Here is a 21338-nt window from a genome sequence, read left to right as displayed (position 1 = left end):
TTGCCTTTTCATTATCTCTGTGATCTTACATATTCAGTTTTAATTGCTCTTGCCATTATTGTACGTTTTTATAAATGGAGGTTTTAATTGCAAAGACTAGACAAAGGAAAGTAGTTCCTTCACAGCATGCTTGTGTGTCTGACGGCCTGCGCCCAGACTGTCTCTTGTGAGTGTCCAGTGGATACTTGGTTCCCTCAGAGTCACCATGCTGACCTTGCTTTAAAAGCAGATAATTACTTAGACCATCCTCCAGTTCCAACTCATATTCTGCCTGTATATAGATAAAGGACACTGCCCAGGCTGCCCCCCAGAAGTTAATGAGATGATGGAGACTCAAAGACAGGGTCATATTGACGGAGGAGCAATCCACTTGGTAGATGTGTGTCCCCTTGCAGGCTCAAACTGGGAGGAAATTTCCATTTAAACAAAAGCTGGACATGGATTTAAGTGTTAAATCTGAAAATCTGCAGCTAATTGGAATAATATACTGTATAGGCAGGATATTTGGCTTCACACGCTGCATAAAATTATGCGTACAGGTTCCTTTCCATACCATTTTGCTCTATTACTTTTTGGAGCTACATTTTGATGTCTTGTTTAAACACTGCCTTGGGGAAGAATATAGATTCGATTCATATTAACTGTGACAATAACAGGCTAATATGCTCTGCTGCAGAGGTAAGACACAGCACAAATGAAAAACAAAAAGGAATAATTGGAGACACAGAAAGTTTCCTATATGCTGGAACCTGGAGCAGAAATGTGGGACACGACCACTGTTAAATGAAGAGATAAGACTTAAATTGAGGAACTTGCTGTAAAAACTAACTCAGATCTATTGCAAGACCCTTCTGTTTCAGCCTTATCAGCTTTTTCTTACAATAAAATGTTGCATTTTCACTGTTTGGGCTCATATTATCACAAACTTAGCCATTTATTAAGGGCAACAAATAATGGAAAATGACTGAGGGTTTTAATTTTGTGTCACCCAAGACTGTATAAATCAATCTCAAAGTAGGCTAGTATGTGTCTGTGTGTCTGTGTGTATGTGGAACATCTTCAGTGTGTTTTCAAGAAGAATAAGAAGACCCTTTTTATTTTAACATTTAATTGTTTATTACAAAAAACGTCAACAGTCAAAAATGTTGGCATATAGCTGAAGGTGATTTTCTGCTCTTCAAGCTTGATGATTCCTAATTGATGAGCTCCCCTTTCCACCTGTCATGACAAATTACACAGACAAATTATCTAAAATGTGACAAAACAATATATTCATTAATGATTGATTAATGAAGCTGTATGCAACATTCAGAGCATATCTACGATTCTGAGTCAGGATTGCTTGTACATGGCTTTCAACTTGGAGGTGGCTGAGCCTTGGTCGAGTATATAATTGTGCGAACAACACAAACAGTACTAACAACAGCAAAAGTGCTGACAGAGCTAACAATGTTAACATGCATGGGGAGGAACATGACACTTCTGGGGCAATGCTGTTTTGAACTGGTCAGGATTGCATTATCAGTGGTAGCTGCTTCATGAGCACAATGCAGAGCGGCAGCAATGAGCTCGCCAGTGGGATTTAACAACCGATCTTATCCAAACTCATCACATGTTGCAGCTTTGTCTGTTGACATCTGCATCTACATATGACGAGTTAGGTATCCTCCAGCATTTGTTGTTTACACTACGGAATACCACGATGTCAACAAATGCACATGGTGGGATGACGTGGCACGTGGTTGTGTTTAGGCAACAACGACACATGCAACAACAGCTTGGATTGTTAGTGTACATCGGACTCTCTAAGTCCAGGTCTAAGTCCAGGTTTGTGAGACCAATCCACCTCCCCATCTGCTCTATAAGTGCCCACACAATCTTTATATTACGTTGTTACTGTTAGAGTTTAAACCTGAAGTCATTCTGACTTGTTTCATGTGAATACAACAGGTTCCATCTGGCCGTGTTCTCAAGTGACGCCACCTGTGCATGTATTTGGCGGATGCAGTGTACAATAAACCCACGACTGGTTCTGTCCTGCTGTGTTCTCACCTGATGCCATCAGGTGGTGTTCCATGCACTTCAGAAAGGTGCCTTTTGGAATTTGGAATGAGAACAGGCTGGATAAACACACACAGGGGCTCACATGCACTAACATGCATGTGTGGCTGGGCTGTCTGCCACAACAAAAAACAGAGAAGCTAATTAGCACATTACACATATAGGGAGCATGACTTAATTCTCTGCTCTGGCTGCTGTTACTCAGTAGCCAGATATTAGTAAATAGATATTTGCTGGCATATAAAAGCTCTGAATGTCACATACATCTCCTTTAAAACACAACATTCTAGCCTCTTAGAACATGACATTCAGAATCAGGACCACAATGAATAAATCTATGTACTAAATTTTGGAGACATGTTTCTCAGCTATCTAATTAATAAAGCTTCCCACTTTGTTTTCTTCCTTACACAACTTCCCCAACCTCCTCTGCAGAGTGAAGTACTCGTCCTCTGTTGCCCTTCCAGTCGTAATAACTCTAATTCCCTCATGCTAATGGTGTGTCTGTGCCTCAGCCCCTGCTGGGACCACCAGCCTACTTCTTGTGGTCACAGCCTGGCCCCGGGGCGAGGAGGACCACAGACTGGAAAGGGAAAGGAGATAGAGAGAAAAAAAGGGGCAAAGGAGGGTTCTGGTTTGATGCATGTAGGATCTACCCCCAGACAGATTGGCCTCCTCAGGCAAAAAGGACCTGTGGGTACAAGAGGGTGTCATTGAACCATGTGCACGTGTGCGTGCCTCCCTGAGTGTGACATCTAAAATTGGCGCCAGCAGCTGATTTAAACAATAATACTTTGCTGTTTGACCTTACTCACAAAATCAACAACATGTCTGCAAGATGTGTGCATATGTGTGTCTGCACTTGTTCATATTTATAGTCAACACCTGCATCCACATGCAAAATCTGCTGTGTGTTTTTTGTGTGTGTGTGTGTGTGCGTGTGCGCGCGCGCTTCGTGGGAGGCTTGGGAGGTTGTGAGTGGCAATGATGATGAGCAAACACTACAGGGGAGAATAATCCCTCATTACCCATTATTCCCTGATACTGCACTGCGCCGGTGAGCGCTACTAGATTTGTCCCACGGGCATAGATGAGTGGAGTCACTCACTCGATTTATTAGACCATCTCAAACTCCCTGCCCCCCTCCTTCCCCGCTGCTATCACCCCGTCTTCCCGCTTCCTACCAACACTCTGTCTTGACCCATTCCCTCAGCTACCTGCCGTCTTCCATATGTCCCAAATCCTCTCCACTACTTACACACTTTGGAAACTGATCAAAATGCCATGTTAGAGATATTTTCTTGTGGATCGAAATTGTATCATGTTAAATGTGGATGAACCTGATAACCACCTATCTTATTACACTTATGGCATTTTGGGGAATAAACTCATTTACTTTCTTGCACACAGTAAAATGAGAAGATCAAAACCACTTTTAGGTTTGTATATGAAATTTGAAGGTACAACCAGTAGCCTGTTGGCTAAGCTTAGAATCAAGACTGAAAACAGGGAAACAACCGGCCTGCAACTGTTCAAAGCTAACAAAATCCATACACCAGAATCTCTGACACTCACTAACTAACAAGTTCTCTCTTTTGTAATTTGTGCAAAAGAAGTGTAAAAATTACAAGTTGTGCAGCGACCTCCTGGTGTCATCATTAAGGTGACTAACTGGACTTACTGTTGTGCTGCTCATGTATGTCTCAAGTGAACAAGAGATTGAAAACAGTGAAAACTGTTGATTAATTGACTAATACTAATTGACTTACAAATTAAAGATTACAAGTAAAAGCATTGTTTCAAGATTAGTTGTGGTCAGGGAGAGCTGAAGGCTAGGCCAGGCAATGTGACGTATTTGGGATATTCTGAACATATGACTGAATAGATGATACCTGAGCTATTGAGTTGCGTGAGAAACGGTTGTTTTGATATAGTTTTGCTGTTGTTTAATGAGGTCCCCAAGTTAATCAGCAATATTTGCCATTTATTCTTTGCTCACTTGAAGAATACAAGAAAAACAAAATTCACTTCATTAATTCTGGGTAACACAGACATTTTGTGGATGAAGTATTCCCCTAATAAAGGCCCAATGAACATCACATATCTGTATAACATTGTGGCTGATAGGGGCAACTGCGCTGCAAAAAGACAAAACACAAGCAAATTAAGAAAACAGAAGACACATGCGCAGCATTTGGAGAACGTGCTGCAAATCCCACAACACAAAAACACATTAAGACAAATAATATAAGAAAAGTGGGTAATATTAGACCATATATTAAAATAATAATACAGCTTGTTGAATGAATATGATTCACTGGAAGGGAGTCTTTATTTTTAAGTCAGCTGTTAAGCATTCTTACAGTAATGCTTATAATATACAAAACCTCTAAACAAGTTGTTGGCTAGTTAGACCATCTTTTTCAGCGTGGAGGCTGGCTTGACTGCAGTAAAAAAAAATAAACAAATAATAAAAAAATAGAATCTTACATCTTTGCTCATTTTCCAACACCACTGACAACTAGCCAGTAACCATAGACTGTATAAAATAGCCAGTAATATAAGTAGTGTGTAACACTATTAAGTGTCCTCTGTAAACATTTCCATTGTGTTGTGATATATTTTAACGCTTTTTCATAATGTGTTGTATGGTGGTATTTGCAGCACGTTTTTGTAATGTATGGCGTTTGCAGCAAATGCTGTGTATGTCTCTTCAACTGATGACGTTTTTTAATTTGCTTGTGCATTGTCTATTTGCAGTGCGGTTGCTCCTGTTGGCCACCGTACATATCTGTGAAAGCCTATATGGCAGCAGAATCAGTTTGTTTATGTCAAGCTTACCTAGTCTTCCCAGACTTCTGGAACTTCTCCCCCTGTCCCTACTTTTCCGCTATCTTTGATTGTTACATTGCTTCATCCCTCGTCTCCTCACTGTGAATTTGCCCTCTATTCTCCTCTTCCTTTAATCCCCTTGGTACTCTTTATGTCCTCTCTGCCTCCTTCTATCTATCTATCTCTTTCTCCATCTGGGCAGCAGTGAAGTATCTATCTATCAGAGAGAAGTACTGTTGAGATCCCGTGCCTCCCATCACAGCCCCTTGTCTCTCTGTGTTTGCATACAAACATATTTCAGTCTGCTTACATGTCAATGGCCTAGGGAAGAATGCAGCATCGAGTCATATCTTATATCCTATTAGGATTCAGGATTTACGTCTGATAAATATGGGGAATGAGATATACATCCTGAGGAGGCCCGAGGGAGCTTTGTTGAAATTCTATTGCAAATGACAAAATAGAAAAAAAATAATGGGATCTGTGGTTTTGTTGACATATAGGGGAGATACTGGCCATCTGTTACTGTAAAAATGAGACATCAAGTCAGAATGATCTGTCTCTGATGAATATGAAGTTGTTGAATCTGATTTCTGGTAAGACATTTTGCAGTTTCTCAAGTCAAAGTAAAGTAAAAGAGAGCAAAAGTTCAAGCGAGAGTTTTGCTGTTACTGTAAATTCTGTTTATATTACAGTACATTAAAGTTAATGAATTAAAGGTGATCAGAAACACAGAACACTTGCCATTTACGTGCTGTTGTCAGGAATGAGATAGGAATTTTGAGTGTAAAATATCAGTCAGCTCATGTATGTTTTAACCATAGATTGTATATAATGATGGACGACATGACAGCACCCCAAAAAATGAAGCCAAAACATCCCGATCGACCCCTGGTGGCTGGCTGCAGTACCAGTCATAAAGCCCACCCCCTTCATGTTATGTTCATGGGACATAGGCCAAATTAAAAACTCATTTAAGGTAGTTCTCATCACCCTGATGTTTGTTCAAGTGTTCGCTTTTCTGAAAAGTTTGGTTTTAAAGAGTTTTAATTCTAAGAAACAGGAATTTTACACCATGACTGACAGCTGTGTGTGCCAGTCCTTGTGCTCGCGTTCAATGGTGCTGCTTGCGATTGGTCAGACGATGGATTTGGCAGGAACTCCACCGCAGCAATTGCTACTCTGACTCTGAATGACATCACCTGAGCAAGATGGCAGAGGCCATATCTATGATATTTTGGCTTCACTTAAACAAAGCAGGGGAAAGCGAGACTCGTTGTCCAACTTTATATACAGTCTATGGTTTCAGCACTTCATCTTTGGATGTCCAAGCATGGACTAATCTGTGAAGAGGACAAAAAACAAAGATGTTACAAGAATAACTCCACAGTCATCAAGTGAAAGGATTTTTGCGATTTGTTCAATGATACCTTAAAGCCGAAAAGCCTGATGTGCTTTATGGCTGCGACTCCCACTGATTGTGCACAGATCTCATTTCACACATGAACGTCTCCCTCTGCAGTGTGTGTGTGTGTGTGTGTGTCCATACACTCTGTAGTAAGTGCCTTTACAGTACATGTCTGCTTGCCCCGGGCTAGATTACAGAAAAGAGGAGGAGGAGAATGAGAGGGATAGTTAAAGAAAGTGGAGAAAAAAGGGGAGAAAGTGATGATGAAACACAGTGAAAATGAAAAAGAAAAGAGAGGCATTATATTTTATTTATTTGTTGTTTGACCCCTTTGAAACCTGAGCAAATTGTTTGGATTTCATTCAAAAACATATGGGGAAGGCAAGACACTACTTAACAAGACATGAGCAAAAAATTAAGCAACAACAACAAAAAAAAAGATGAACAAACTACACTCTGTATTTATTTTTTTTTTTTTGTAACATAAGTCTAAATATAAAGTTGTTAGAATTATGAATAAATATATTTTCTGGACATTTTTTCCCCATTTTTTTGGATTATATTGTAATGCTTCCCTTCTTGCAATTTCTTCTTATTTTTGGGACATTTCTTTTCAAGATGTTCAATGCTTTCCCATGTGTTCAAAAGGAATCAAGCTGGTTTGCTCAGTTTTCAAAGGGTCAAACAGCTTGTGAAAGGTGTCTGAAATCAGCACAAGAAAACTGATGTCTATCTAGGTTTCAAAGGGTTAATTATTATTTTAATTCATACCTTTCCTTAATTGCACCTATTAACACATTATAGGTTGCACAAGTTTTTACTATCTGTAAAGAGGACATGTTTTGACAAATATAAATGCCTATCACAAAAGTCCCAAATGTGACCACCATTCATTGATTTACATCATTGCTACCTTGTAGCCAGCGACAGATACAGGCTTGGTACCTGCAGGCCCTCTGGGTGCTGGGGGCTAGATTTATCACCACTGGGGCCCTCTGATGATGAGGCCGTTTAGTGGGGGTCCCTGTAGTCCTCCACTGATTAGCGCCAAACATCTTCCCTAATAACCTTAACAAGAACAACGCCTCAGGACGACATGCTGATGCACACAGGCAAGTGCACGCACTCACACACACCTCCTTGGAGATAGAGAAAAGAGCTAAGGGCTACCCATCCTCCTCCCCTCCTTCTCAAAGTCACCCCTCTCTCCTCTGCTTGAGCCATAACTTGGCATCTCTCACTATTTCTGGGGTGAGACCCCCCTCCCCACCTTGTGTCTTCTGTGCCACCTCCCGCCGCCACCTCCAGCACAGGCACACATATGCACCAAATTGAGTTGGTTATGGTTCAAGAGTCCCACCAACGCACATAAAGTTGCTCTCAGCATCATGAAATAAGACAATAGGAATATATGAATATATGCTGGAGTGCATGGAAACCCTTGCCTCTTGGGATGAAGAGATGAGGAAGGAAATTGAGAAGAACAGAATTTATGGTGCTGTGAGGAGCCATGGGGTTTGTTTTATAGACAGGAACTCCCTCTGTGTGTTGTTTGCGTACAACAGTTTACATATTTGCATGCTATGACTGGTGTATAGTATCAGTGGTGTAATGTAATAAAGTAAAAATACTTAGAATGCATTAGTATTTTTTGGGATTATTTTTTTACTCCACTACATTTCCTAAATACAATGTTTACTCTATTACATTTACCCTGAGCACTTTAGTTAATTACTACAAAATAGAAAAGGAAGCGAGAGGGGGTGATTGAAGGAATGGTAGGAAGGGGAAAACTGGATTTAGTTTTTTAAATCCTTTAAGTTATAAAAATAAGATGTACTTTTTCCCCTCAAGAGTTATGTTCCGCTCCATTTTTAAGGTGGTGTATGTAACAAATAAATTAACGTCATAATTCTCAAAATTCTGACCACTTGCTTTTATATTTTACAGAATTTACTTGTACTTTTACTTTTAATACTTAATTTCATGTAATATAATAAAATTAATTTTGAAAATAAATAACTAGATACTTTAAGACTTGAACTCAAGTAATATTCTCATAGTTGATTTATACCAAAATCATTTTCTGGTAACATAAATACTTTTACTCCAGTATGGCTTTCAGGTACTTCATTCACCACCATATAATATACTGATAACATGCCCAGATGTAGACTGCATGTACACACTACATGCAAAAACATACTTAAAAGACTGAAAGAAAAGAAGAGTTAATTAAGACATCAGTTGGATTAAACATCCTGTAAATGTGGAAAAAGTAAAATCCATTCAAACTCCATATGATTTCATTGGCTTGCCTTATCAGCAATGTCTTTGTTGCCAATGAGCAGTTTATTATCAGTCCCTCTGCCTTTATGTTGCCTTCAGTTACTGCATGGAATATTTCAGCTCTGTGTCTATGCCCCTTTCACAGTGAAGCTACCACTGTCAGAATTTAAACAGCGTCCAAACATGCACATACGGGTGAAATTCTTATGTATTTAGGACATTCATAAGGCTTACAGCTAAACAGACTGATGACAACACCATATAGACATTTTTTAGAGTAATGAGCATTGTTTTGACGAGTGAGAAGCACTTTTCATAATACGATGGAATATTTTACGAGCTAAAACTGAAGGCAGCAAGAGAGTCCCGCCGTGACGTCACGTGGAGCCGTTGAGTCAGTCAGCTGAGGGAGGAACTCCAACAACAGAAAGTCAACCAGGAAACCGAGGCTGCTAAACTGACCCACCGCCCCGGTGCGACGGGTAAACGGCGGCACTGACGATAACAATCGCACAGTCTAACAGTACAGGATTTGTTTTTGATATTTAAGTTGACACAAAGCAGCGACATGGCCTCCCTTTTCAAGAAGAAGACTGTCGACGGTAAGTTTGCTCCGTGTGTAAAGCTAGCTAACTTGTTTTTAGCCCGGCTGTACAGGCTGCTGTGTTGTTCCCTTCCTAAATTAGCGATCACCATTTTAATGCCAACTTGTTAAACCTGTTCTGGCTCTAGCTGAGTCACCAGTCACACTATTGACTGAAGCGCTGCTAAACTTAATGCAGCTTAGAGGACCATGCTATTTGTAGCATAAAGGCTATTATAATGTAACTGTGAAAAACAATATGTTGTCACAAGACTTATTACACTTACAAGAGGCGTTTAGGTTAGTTTCCGCTCGGTGGTCTCATCGTTAGCTATCTGTTGACGTTAGGTCAATGTAAGAAGAAGGTATTGGCAGACTAGAGCTAAGGTTAATGTGAAGTCATTGTTTTCCATGGACTAGACATAAACCGGAAACATAACTATCATAAAATGTGTGCCAAAACGTTGACGTCAAATAGATATTGGCAGATGTTATATTTGCTTTAACTTTCATTCTCGATCATTGATATTTATTTATTCAAATTTATGCCTCAGTTCCTTCTTTTATATTTTCTGACAGCTACATTATTGTCAATTTGGGTTTGAGACATAGACTCTTCAGTAACTGCCTTTCTGTGCTAAGACAATATAATAATTATTTCATTACAAACTGTAAAATATAATTCTGTAATGTGAAATAAAGATTGCTGAAATTTGTCATATCACACTGTCTTAATAGTTGTAATTTTAGTGTGTAATAAAGTAATGTCAAAATCCTGAACAACCTTTTAATCTAAATATTTCAGCATTTGTCTCCAGGCTAGGTAATACGCCTCACAAGGTCAGAATGGAAAACCAGCCTGTCTTTTATCAAATTTAATGAATCAATTACTCTATTTCAAATACTGATTATAATGACTCCAAGGACAGGATTTCTAGAGGTTAAGACATATTACACTTGAACTCCTCTGGACCTCAACCTTATTCAAATAATTTAAAAAAAAAAAAATGTAAAAAAAAAAATTAAAAAAAAAAATTTTTTTTTAAAAATATCTAATATATTATCTGCATGTTCAAACATAGGCTCTGTTGGTTAAGGCAAGTCTTTTCACAGCACCGCCCTCCTACTCCTCCCATCATTGTCACTCCAGTTTCACCCATACCGATCATCTGCATACTGTACTCACTGTGCCCTGTGTTACCTCCACTCCACGCCAAGCCCTCATCAGATCTTCCCAGCCGTGACCTTTCACAGTCTCCATCTCATATTCTTAAAATATCCCATCTCTCGCTCTCTGGGCACAGTTTTTTCGTTGTTGCCCAGGGTAGGATGGCTGAAGTAGTCTATGGTTATTTGGCGAATTGAGGAGGGGGGGTAAGATCACACATATTTGTAGGACGATATCCCTCCCACTTTGAGACGTTGGCGGCACGTCACCTTATACGTATACTTGTGTAGTTCCTACAAGTGGTCCAACGCACTGACGTGTCTTCACCAAGGTCATGATTGCTGAACTTTTCAGAAAGGAGAAGCAATTTAAGGCAGTTTTTTTTTCTTTTTTTTAAGTGATGTTTTCTTATACAATAATTTATGAACGTAGAGCTGAATCTATTGTTTAGAGATGTATTTTCCAGCTTTTCATATCATTTTTACTATTATAATGTCTAAACCTATTTATTATTGTGTAATTCTGCACTCATCTATTGAAATGTGTTCATCCTGAAGGAGGAGGGATTCTTCCTCTTTTACTCTTTTTGAAGATTTCTTCCTTTATTTCCCCCTTTCCTTTGGTTTTTGGGAGCATATTTATCCTGGATTTTTACTTTATTTAATGCTTAAATATTTGTTTTTCAGTGTTTTTAAAGATGCATGTATTGTATTCCATACTGCAACATCAAAAAGCACATCAGAAGTATGCTAACTCTGATTTCTTTCATAAAGCAGTTGATTTTAGATACATTTCAAATCTTTACTTTTTTCCCCACATAACAGTTCACCGGTTACTATAGAGTGTAAAAAGCAAGTGCCACAACTGCACCTGCATTTATTTTCTCTGTGGAGGTCCTAAGAGTGTGTGAGTGTGACATTGCTCAGTGCTGGGGTTTTCCCTCTCTCAGAAGTCATGGATGAATATGTGACTTCAGGGTCATACATAATCTCACATGATGCCACTCTGTGTTGTGTGGGTGGTTTAGAGCTGACTCAGTATTGATGTGAGAGCTGTCCAAGCTCGTCCACAGTTGGCAGTGTTGGTATGCATTGTCAGTGTGCTCCTTATTACGCTGTGGTATTTCGCGTGCATGTGAGCACACACTCAAACATCACCGCTCACGAGTAAGCCACTGAATAGATGTTTTAGATGTCTTCCAATGCTGTGCAGCTGACCTAGACCCTGCCCTGTCTTTACTGCAGTAGTGCTGGGCAATATATCATCACTGATATTGCAACATGAGACCAGATATCATTGTGGATTTTGAGTATCGTAATATTCTAAGTGTTGTTTTTTACTTTTTTTTGTGTGTTTTTTTTAAGACTGCATTACAGTAAAGTGATATTATTTTCTGAATTTCCCAGACTGTTATAGCTGTTATATTATTTGCCTTTCAAATTAGTCATTATGTCTACATTACTGATAATTAGTAATGAGGCAAGTCTCAATGTGCAACCCTGCAAAACTGCTGCAATATCGATATGAACTGGTCAATTCATTTGGTCGATAATATTGTGACATCTGAGTATCTCCATATCCCCCAGCCCTAAACTGCAATGAAAAAAAGATGAAATTGTAGAGGGTGGGGCATAATTAAACCACACAGAAGAAGAAAATAAGATTGTACTCGGCATTCTTTCAGTTCAGCTGTCCGCTTCTGATTATGTCGGCTAAGCGTGAGTGATGCCAAATTTTAAGACTGGAGTTTTCTTATCACCACTGCACATTACACATAGCTGTATTTAATTTTTTAAATATTTTTTGGAAGGGTCACAGAAAGCCAGAGTGTTTTAGCTTGACTTGACTGTTGATCGACAGTTGATGCAAAGTCATACATATCACAGAAATTTCGTTTTTTTTTTAATTTTAGTATCTGAAAAAGGGACTTGGGTGTTGTAAATGTTTAGTTATTGTTGCTTATACAAAGTATAACCTGACCTTTCCTTTCTAATATTCTTCCTGATAAATATTACGGCATATCCTGCCAAACTGTACAACTCTCTCATTACGTAACACCTATATGGTACATTTTTAATATTTCATAGTGCTTTTTGGAAGTATCCTTGTTGTATCTTTGATTGTAACTTTTCCATTTTCTATGTATGTTCTTGAGTGTTGCAGTGCTTTGCTTTATTTCTTTTTCCATTTAATCCATTCCATTTCCATTTTTTTAATTTAATGTTGATGTTTAATGTTTATTGTATGTTTAACGTACTGGCGTGCACCAAAAACCACAGCTAATTCCTTGTAAATTAAAGCCTGCATGGTAATAAAGCTGATTCTGATTCTGATTTCTGTTTCTCTCCAAAGACATAATCAAGGAACAATCTAGGGAGCTGCGTTCCACACAGAGAGGGATCGCAAGGGACAGAAATGCACTGGAGAAACAAGAGAAACAATTGGTAGGACCACACACACACGAACACACACACAAAGAGTCAGGGGAACACAATTATCTTTTCAGGAGGCATTTTTCATAGCTTTCTACATATTGCATCAATGCTTTATTAACCCCCCTAGTCTCCCAACACATAGCTAGAGATGCATTTTACATTGACTTCCTACAATCTGGGATTGAGCCTTATTGGCTAAAGGGACTAAATGAATAGATAAGACTGATCTGATGTGGTGACTTTGCTTTAGGCAAGTCAGACTACTTTCTCTCTTACACACACACACACACACACACACACAGTTACATGTTAAGGCTATGTTCACAGACACACACAACATTTCCCCTCTGTGAAAGATGAAAGGAGCCGGCTGTGTCCTCTCGCCTCTGTTGTATTAAGTAAATATCATACAGGACATAATTACCTCCCTGGGGAGCCAGATTTTTATTCCTCATTAATTCTTTCCGCTAATTAGTCTAGTTTTTTTTAAAGCTTTGTTGCGAGTTTTGAATAAAAGATACATTCGCTAAGAAATGGAAATGACCCACATTAGCAGTTTAGCACAATCATGACCCCCCCCACCCCCACACCCACCACCACCATGCACGCTTCAAATGTAAGTGTAAGCACACACATTCATATGCAGAGAGCAGAGGCGATCCTCCAAAAATGAAAGTACATTTTCAGTCAAGTTGTTACTTTTCCATGTAGTTTATAGGACTAAAAAGTAAAGGGGGTTAATGAAAGTATCTTTGTTTTTCTTTATTTTTTTCTGTTAAATTTGTATAAAATGTATACCATGCACAAAACATATTAAATTGTATGCAATTTGGCTTCCTGACACAAAAATGTCAGTCACAAATGTAAATCACAAGCTGTTTTTTTTAAAAACGTTGTAGCAGCATGTGTCAAAAAGCTGCTGTTGCTGCAACACATTGTCCATCTGTTGTTCAGAAAAATCTTTGTCCCAGGTTTACATGTTAAGATTTCCAGCTCCCCACCAGGCAAAGTATTACAGCCTCATATTTGTGTGCAGAACTTCCTCACATCTATGAGAGCACAGTCTATCCATCACACCCCTTCATCCCCCTCCCTCTTCCTCTGACAGGCCAGTAAATAAGACATTACAAGCCTCACATCAGCAGAAGTCCCACTGCTCTCATCCGTACCTTTTTCTTGTTTAAGCCTTCATATCTTTTCAGATGACAGTGCAGTTGACATTATTATTGTCACTGTGTGCTTTTTTTTCCTCACGCAGCTCCACATTTTTTTCTCCATGGCATTAATTTGAATTTTTTTCTGCTCAATAAAGCAGAGACAGACAGTACCTAATGCGCCTGTTCTGTGTGTGAGAGCATAACAGAGAGACACTGAGTTGAGTGGGGAATGTCTATTGCTTCATCAAACATTAATAACTGATTGTTGCTTCCTGAAGATGCTTTTAGCTCACACACAAGAAATAAACAACACATGCTGGGGCTGTTGTACGCACTGTAGCAGTGCTGAGAGGCCTGGCTAGCACACTGTAACCTGCAGCTCCACTCCTGTCTCTTGGGAGGCTCACAAACACTCATGCCCACGCACAGGATTCCTGTGGGCATCAGTGTATTTTCAGATATTTACCAAAGCTAAAAGCGTATTGGCTTGCCGGTATGTTCGTGCTGATCGAGAGATCTATATTTGCAAACACACTGGTCTCTTGGGAGCATTGTAGATATATTTCTGTTTGTTTATCAATGCATAGTGTGTGTATGTATGCACAAGTACTTGTTTGTGCGTGTATTGTCCGTTATATTGTACACTGGGAGGAAATCAGGTGGCACTTCGCAGGTTATAAGATTAGTAGAAGCATAGCAAAGTTATATAAAAAATAATGGTTACATAATATAATCTACAGAAGCTCTCCTGATCTTTCAGTCATGAATGTCACTTCACTTGTCAAAAACAAGTAATGGACATCGTATATCAAAAATAGCATTCAGTCAAAGACATTAATAAAAGACAGAACAATGCAGTCATTGCAGTCAGGGTTCCTTCAGTGTCTCTTCTACTCCCAAAAACACAGGATAAGTGATTAAAATCAGTAAAAACACAACAGTTTCACATTGAAAATCAGTGTTTCCTCAACACTGTTCAGCTTGTGGTGGAGGGGCTGCTAGCCCAGCTCTTGCTAATGCGTGGTCATCTTTGTTCTCATAAATTTGGATCTCGACCTTCAGGAGGTTTATACCAGGAGCAAATTATTTTGTAGAGGTTTCCTCATCTCCAAAACAATCTGTCCCAGTGATTTAAACCAGTAAAAACACTGAATAATGCAGTTTCACGTTAAAATTCCATGTTTCTCCGATGCTGTTCGGCATGGCAGCGCTGGAGCCGACCTGCTGCTAACATTTGTTCATATTGGTTCTCTGAAAATTTAAGTTTGAGTCGTCGGATGACTTAAAATCCTTCATCTGGTTAAGACATATAGTTAACAACGATAAGTGCTAAAAGTCTATTGTAAAACTGTGACTTAAAACTGGTTAAGAAGTTGATTTATGACAGCTTATGGCAGACAACCACAACTCTGACAGACGCCCAAAGAGAATATGACGCCACACACAGGTAACGGCGACCCAGTGACATAAACTGTGTCCTTGACTAAAATGACAGATTTCTCTGTAAACGTCTGGGAAGTACACAACGTAATATGATATTGGCCCAGTAATTTTTAAACATTTTAATGTGTAAACAGTGCATATAATATTTTTAACATGGCTTTTGACATGGTTGAGCGTGTCATATTGCAAAAACAGATGGAAAATTGTTGGCGCTCACTGACTTTTCAAGTTTACAAAACATAACTTTGTAGAGAAACGATCTGTTGTGTGAGGCAGCTGCAACTTAACAACTAATCTGTAATTCAGGCACCCTTAAACTCTTTATTTTTTTGTGGAATTTTTATGTTTAAGCACAGGATCATTATCTCTAAATATAATTCTTATTTGCACTGTTAGGTAGATGACTTACTTAAGCAAAAAAAAATCAGGAGACACAATGGCTCTCTGTAACTTCAGTTGGTTTTTAACAGATATCTACAATATATCTGTCAATATAGCTGAAACTTTTCAGTCAAAACAGTAATATAATATTCTGTTATATGGAACATGGACTCCAGTCTTACAATTTTATTTGTGCATTCTCACACTACTTTACTACATTTGCCCACTGACATTGCATACACTGAAACTGACACATTACCCCCCCCCCAGGAGGCTGAAATCAAGAAAATGGCTAAGAGTGGAAACAAGGAGGCGTGTAAGATTCTTGCCAAGCAGTTGCTCCATGTGAGGAAGCAGAGAGATCGCACATATGCAGTCAGCTCCAAGGTCACGTCCATGGCTACGCAGACGAGGGTCATGAACTCACAAATGAAGATGGCGGGCGCCATGTCCTCTACAGCCAAGGTAAGATCCTGGACTCCGTCCTTCAATTCAGCTGGCCTGAGGTTCAGTTTTAAAATACAAAACACTTTTGCTATTTCCATGGACAGGTGCTGCAAATTAGCATTTTGCTATAAAGACTCAAAGCAGTGCATCTGGGACTTGAGCATGTCTGAATGTTATGGCACCAATGTTACTGTATGTCCATGTCAAATAAACAAGCAAATACATAAATATTGAGACATTTGATATCCACTACATTCAACTGACTGTTATAAAAGTTAAGTGTATTTCTGTTTTGCATATGAACTAGTTTCAGCGTTTACGCACATTAATATTTTAGCGTTGTAATTAAAGTATTAATGCGGGATCTGTTCATGTTTAAAACCAAGTCTGGTAGCATAATTGTTAATGAAGTGTGAGACGTGATAATTGTCCAGGAGCGATGTACTGTGCAGAGTCAGACTTTGCTAACATACACAGGTCAAAAATAATTAGGCTTCAGATTAATGGAGTGTGATGAGGTGAGTGTAGCTGTTTCAGACAGAGAGAACATGTGTTAACTCTTTGATGTCAGACATACACAAAGTTTGTTTATACACAGATGCACACACACAGATTTCAGCTTTCATTCAGGTATTTCATTAATAGCGTAGCACTTTTCTCTCATTATGTTGGGGTTTGAGTTGTTCAGTGGTAGAAGAGAATGCCAAAGAAAAGTAAAAAGTATCTGTTGTGTCAGGCTCAGCTGTGACAGTAAGCCAGGATTATGCTGATCTTTCACAGAGAGGAAGGAGATGCATAAAGCAATTATTTTAAATTCTTTTCCTGATTGGTAATAAGTGCAGAAAGCACTTGCAGTTTGCTTCTTGGGAACCTGCCTTGATTGTATTATAAAAGGTAAATTACTGAGAGTGTTTTCTGTAAGAATAAAGGTCCTCTATATGACGAGCATATGCTCAATCAAAATTAAATTTCAGCTTAACTTAAATATCTCACCAGCCTCCTATGCTGAAAAAGAAAGTTGTTAAAAAATGTACACAGGAATTTCCTAACAAAGTCCAGTGTGAAGGTCTTGCTATATCCCTTTACTGCCGCTTTGTTTCTTTACTTAAGAGCAGCTCTTAATGACATGCTACTTCTCTACAGCACCAGCTTAAAACCCTCAAGACTAATTCTCTAACTTTTCTTTTATTACGGTGTACAGACAATGCAAGCAGTGAATAAAAAGATGGATCCACAGAAGACCCTGAAGACCATGCAGGACTTCCAGAAGGAGAACATGAAGATGGACATGACTGAGGACATGAGTAAGGACTCATAATACAAACACGCACACACAAAGAGCTCTGGTATTTACAGGCTTGCCAAAACCAGATTGTCAGGATCCATGTGAACAGTGTACAGATTAACGTGTGTGAGTGACGTGTGTTGTAGGGAAATAAAAGTATGGTTTTGGCAACGATATAAAGAGAGGTTTTGACATTTCAGCACACAAGCATCCACACATACATACGAGATTAAATGAAGACTGTTTTGTTACGTCACTCCAAAGTCCAAACTGTGACTGAAAATCAATGTGTTTGATTCAACTGACCTGTCTGTCCGTATCTCTTCCCTCCCTGTCTCACTATCTGTCCAGTCAACGACACTTTAGATGAGATCTTCGACGGGTCTGGGGATGAAGAGGAATCTCAGGACATTGTCAACCAGGTTCTTGATGAGATTGGCATTGAGATCTCCGGAAAGGTGAGAAATTCAAAGCAACTGACTTTATGTATCACACCTACATTAACTTTATACTACCGTCTGCTGGAAAACACATTCAGCCGATGGGGAGATGCCGATTTTTAATTATTTTTTTTAATCTAAATGTTAGCCCTGTTTGTGTAAAAATGAATAACAAAGGTGTTACAGCACATTTTACTCATGAAAATCATCCCCCAGCAATATGAACTGAACAATAAGTGTTCCACATGGCTTTTGCTTGACTGTTAAAATGTACTCCAGCTGCCACATGGTGGGGCTAGCCTTCAGCTCTTCCAGCTCTTATGTACTGTAGTCTGCTGAACTGCCAGGCTTCCCATCTGCTGTGTGTGTGGCTCCCCCTTGGGGGCTTCATGAGTTATTACCTCTCATAACACAATGTACAAAGCCACAAATTGTCCTATAAACAAGGCCACAGCTGCAGAGAACAACAAGGCAAGATACATAAAAACCTGCAAAACTAGGGGGGTAATTATTTCCTGCTCAATCACAAAAAAGACAAAGCAGAGAATTCTCTGAATGCTTTCACATTGTGCATTTTTCTTCGGAAAGCAAAACAATAAAAGCTTTTTCAATCAACCCTAAAGCTGAGAGGAAGTTACACCACTCATAAACTATGGTCGTTTGGGAGAAGCCAATTTGAGTAAATAAGGGGAAATTAGGTTTTTTTTTGTTGTTGTTTTTTTGTCATTTAGTGGAATTATCTTTCAATGTATAATTGTTTTAAGCATGTCAAATAACAAAAGCTCAAAAAAGCCTCTGGGTTTCAGCTAAGACAAAGATGATTTAATAATAGTTTGAGATTCACATCATTTAATCATGCCTTTTGGAGGTGAGTGATTGTTGTAACACTTGTATCACCGGTTTGTTTTACCAGCCTGAGTGGTTTAGATGGTTTACCACCTCTGACACCATGGAGCTTGTCAGCCTACTGGCGTGCATTATTTATAAATATAGGTGTGGTTTCAACCTTACAAACATTTTGACCTGACGAAGATTCAAGTAGGATGGAAACATTGTCTTCATTAGACTTGTGTGGCATGACTGTGTGTGCAGGTGCTGATTTCTGCCACTAACCCAGAAAAGAAAACCTGTTGCTGGCATGTTATAGCCTTGTTATATTTATATTTTAATAAAAAATGTATGCCCTTAATGGCAAATTTCCCCAGTGGTATTGGAAATGGAACTGAATATCATTTTTTTTCTGGCTGTTGTATTTCTAAAAATTTAGAAATTCTTGTACAGTGACAACACTAATGCTCTGAACATTGGATACAGCTTCTTTAAGAAAGATTGGGACAGACTTGGGAAGCCATACATTTTAAGGAAGAGATTAAAGTAATCAAAGAGACATCATAATGTCTTTCTGCAGTATGAATTATGTAAAGTTAATGTTTCAGATTTACTGACAGTAATGTGGTAATATTTGAACACAGTTTTGTTTTTTTTACATTTGGTCATGGAGCAACAATGGGCAGCTGTTTGCAGCAGCCAATCTTACAACAAGCACCAAGCTTTGTCATTGTGTGTGTGTGTGTGTTTGTGCAAAGTTTGAATTGAGTATGCCTGCTAATGGGATTTTTCTGCCCATGTGTGTTTCCAGATGGGGAGAGCTCCAGCTGCAGGAAAGAGCCTCCCTGGCGCTGCCTCCTCCAAGCAGGCGACCATCACCGACGACGAGATCGAGAAACAGCTCCGAGCTCTGGGAGTGGACTAATTGTCTTCTCTGTATTAATGTTCACATTATACACCTGTGCAACATTAATACTAATTGATACAGACTCTTAGACACATTGGATTTGTCATTGTTGAAATACTACAGGTGTAACAACGGGTGCACACCATCACACAAACACACACACATTAAGACATTCAAAGGCCTGCAGGCAGATATGCATACCATCACGCAGATACACTGTCTTTGACAGGTTGCCTTACAGGTCATTGGGGCAGAACATCTGATCTATTTATGGGAAAATAATATTTATCATGACTCTGGAGAGTCTGCAGCCTGAATAACAAATGTTTGACCTAAAGAGTTCTGAACCACCTACGCTGTTGTTTACCACCCATCTCAGTCTTTATAAGGGCTACAGTATACGAGATCATGGCTTTTTCCCATCTGATGTTTTGGCCTTACTGGAGTTACTCATATGATCTGTCAGCTTTTGGCTGGGGGAAGATGGATGGTCTTTTTTTCCAGCGAGCTCTAATGAGTAAAACATGGTAATTAAAAAGAGCTTAGGGGTTGTCGGTAACCAGATGGAAGTTGTATTTTTCCTACTTACAACGTTTACGTGATTCGCTCCCTCTGAGGCACAATCCTCTACTCCATGTGCATGTTTTTAATAGTTATGTGGGAAAAACATCCTGAAGTGTCAGAAATGGCACACAGTTACTTTAACATACAACGACTGATCACTATTTACATACATATGACGAAAGTGGTCAATGAGCTAATTAATTATCATGTTTTTAAAATCTTAAGGTACGATAGTTACAATGATTTAACTCAAACACGCATGTTAAATGTGTAACTTCATTTACTTCAGCATGAGATGATGAGATGGGTCTATCCGAGGGTAAGCATTCAGTTTGCACCACCGAAGATGTGATGGTGCACAGATTGGGAGAAAATGTAATTAAACAAATTAGGACTAATGTTGGACTGGCATATCAAAGAGTTTTCAGTCAATTATTTGATGCTACTGAGTAATTAAATGTGTGATTTTTGTTTTGGATTCTTGGTTTCTGATCTTATATTGGATATGGGTTTTACAGTGATTGTAGGATGGCACTGGTCCTGCAGTCCCTCCTCTCTTTCAGCTGCTGTGCAGTTACTGTCATGTTATTTTAAGCTGCCTCTCTCACATACACACACACACTACAGCAACAAAATAATGGAAGTGTTTGCTTAAATGACACTGTGATCCAGGAGATGTTTTCTCTTCTTCAGAGCTGAAGCTAGCTTCATGAGAGTGACAGGGACATATGAAGTCATATTAAGTCTTGTCATTCTCTCTCTGGCCTTTTGTTCCCATGTTTATTCCCATTGCCAAAACAAACTGAGAATGTTTTCATTCTTGCATGTATCTGACATGGACAACACACAATCCATTGAATTTTCATAAGCCACCCTTTCCTCTACCTTTTAAAAGTCTGTTGTGATTGTGAGCAGAAACTGTTTATACAGATTTCGACATTGAGTGCAGTCCCATGGTTAGGAAATTTTCACACTTTTCAAAAGGTGTATGTATACTCCTCTTTTATTTAGTCATTGTAAATTGACTCTGTAAAGGGTTATGGCTTTTATAATGAATAAAGTTTCTTCAGGTACAGCTTTGTGAGCCTCTAATGTGTCTCCCTTTTAAGG

At 39.0% G+C, this 21338-nt stretch overlaps 1 protein-coding gene and 1 long non-coding RNA gene across 2 annotated transcripts; one reads left to right on the top strand and one right to left on the bottom strand.

The window, feature by feature from the left end:
• Positions 1–1097: 1097 nt before the first annotated feature.
• On the bottom strand, positions 1098–9664 carry LOC148188493 (uncharacterized). The gene is made up of 3 exons (XR_015777619.1): positions 9461–9664; positions 6324–6487; positions 1098–6236 (listed from the first exon to the last, which is right to left on the bottom strand). It is a non-coding gene; the product is annotated as an uncharacterized LOC148188493 (long non-coding RNA).
• Positions 8980–21303, top strand: chmp2ba (charged multivesicular body protein 2Ba). The gene is made up of 6 exons (XM_042495067.2): positions 8980–9192; positions 12694–12785; positions 16028–16222; positions 17406–17508; positions 17841–17947; positions 19569–21303. The coding sequence occupies exons 1-6, from the start codon at positions 9159–9161 to the stop codon at positions 19680–19682; spliced, it is 645 nt and encodes a 214-aa protein (XP_042351001.1). The 5' UTR covers positions 8980–9158; the 3' UTR covers positions 19683–21303.
• The last annotated feature ends 35 nt before the right edge of the window (positions 21304–21338 follow it).

This window comes from Plectropomus leopardus, chromosome 10, assembly GCF_026936395.1.
Source record: "Plectropomus leopardus strain MGB_pleo_1.0 chromosome 10, ASM2693639v1, whole genome shotgun sequence".
NCBI classification, from domain to species: domain Eukaryota; kingdom Metazoa; phylum Chordata; class Actinopteri; order Perciformes; family Serranidae; genus Plectropomus; species Plectropomus leopardus.
This window is presented reverse-complemented; position numbering and strand designations above follow the sequence as displayed.

What these genes read in the sequence shown, in the direction of transcription:
- chmp2ba (XM_042495067.2), top strand. Translation starts at nt 9,159, where the DNA reads ATGGCCTCCCTTTTCAAGAAGAAGACTGTCGACG. An exon ending in CAAGAAGAAGACTGTCGACG is followed by an intron (nt 9,193 to 12,693) that starts GTAAGTTTGCTC and finishes TTCTCTCCAAAG; the next exon opens with ACATAATCAAGGAACAATCT. An exon ending in AGAAACAAGAGAAACAATTG is followed by an intron (nt 12,786 to 16,027) that starts GTAGGACCACAC and finishes CCCCCCCCCCAG; the next exon opens with GAGGCTGAAATCAAGAAAAT.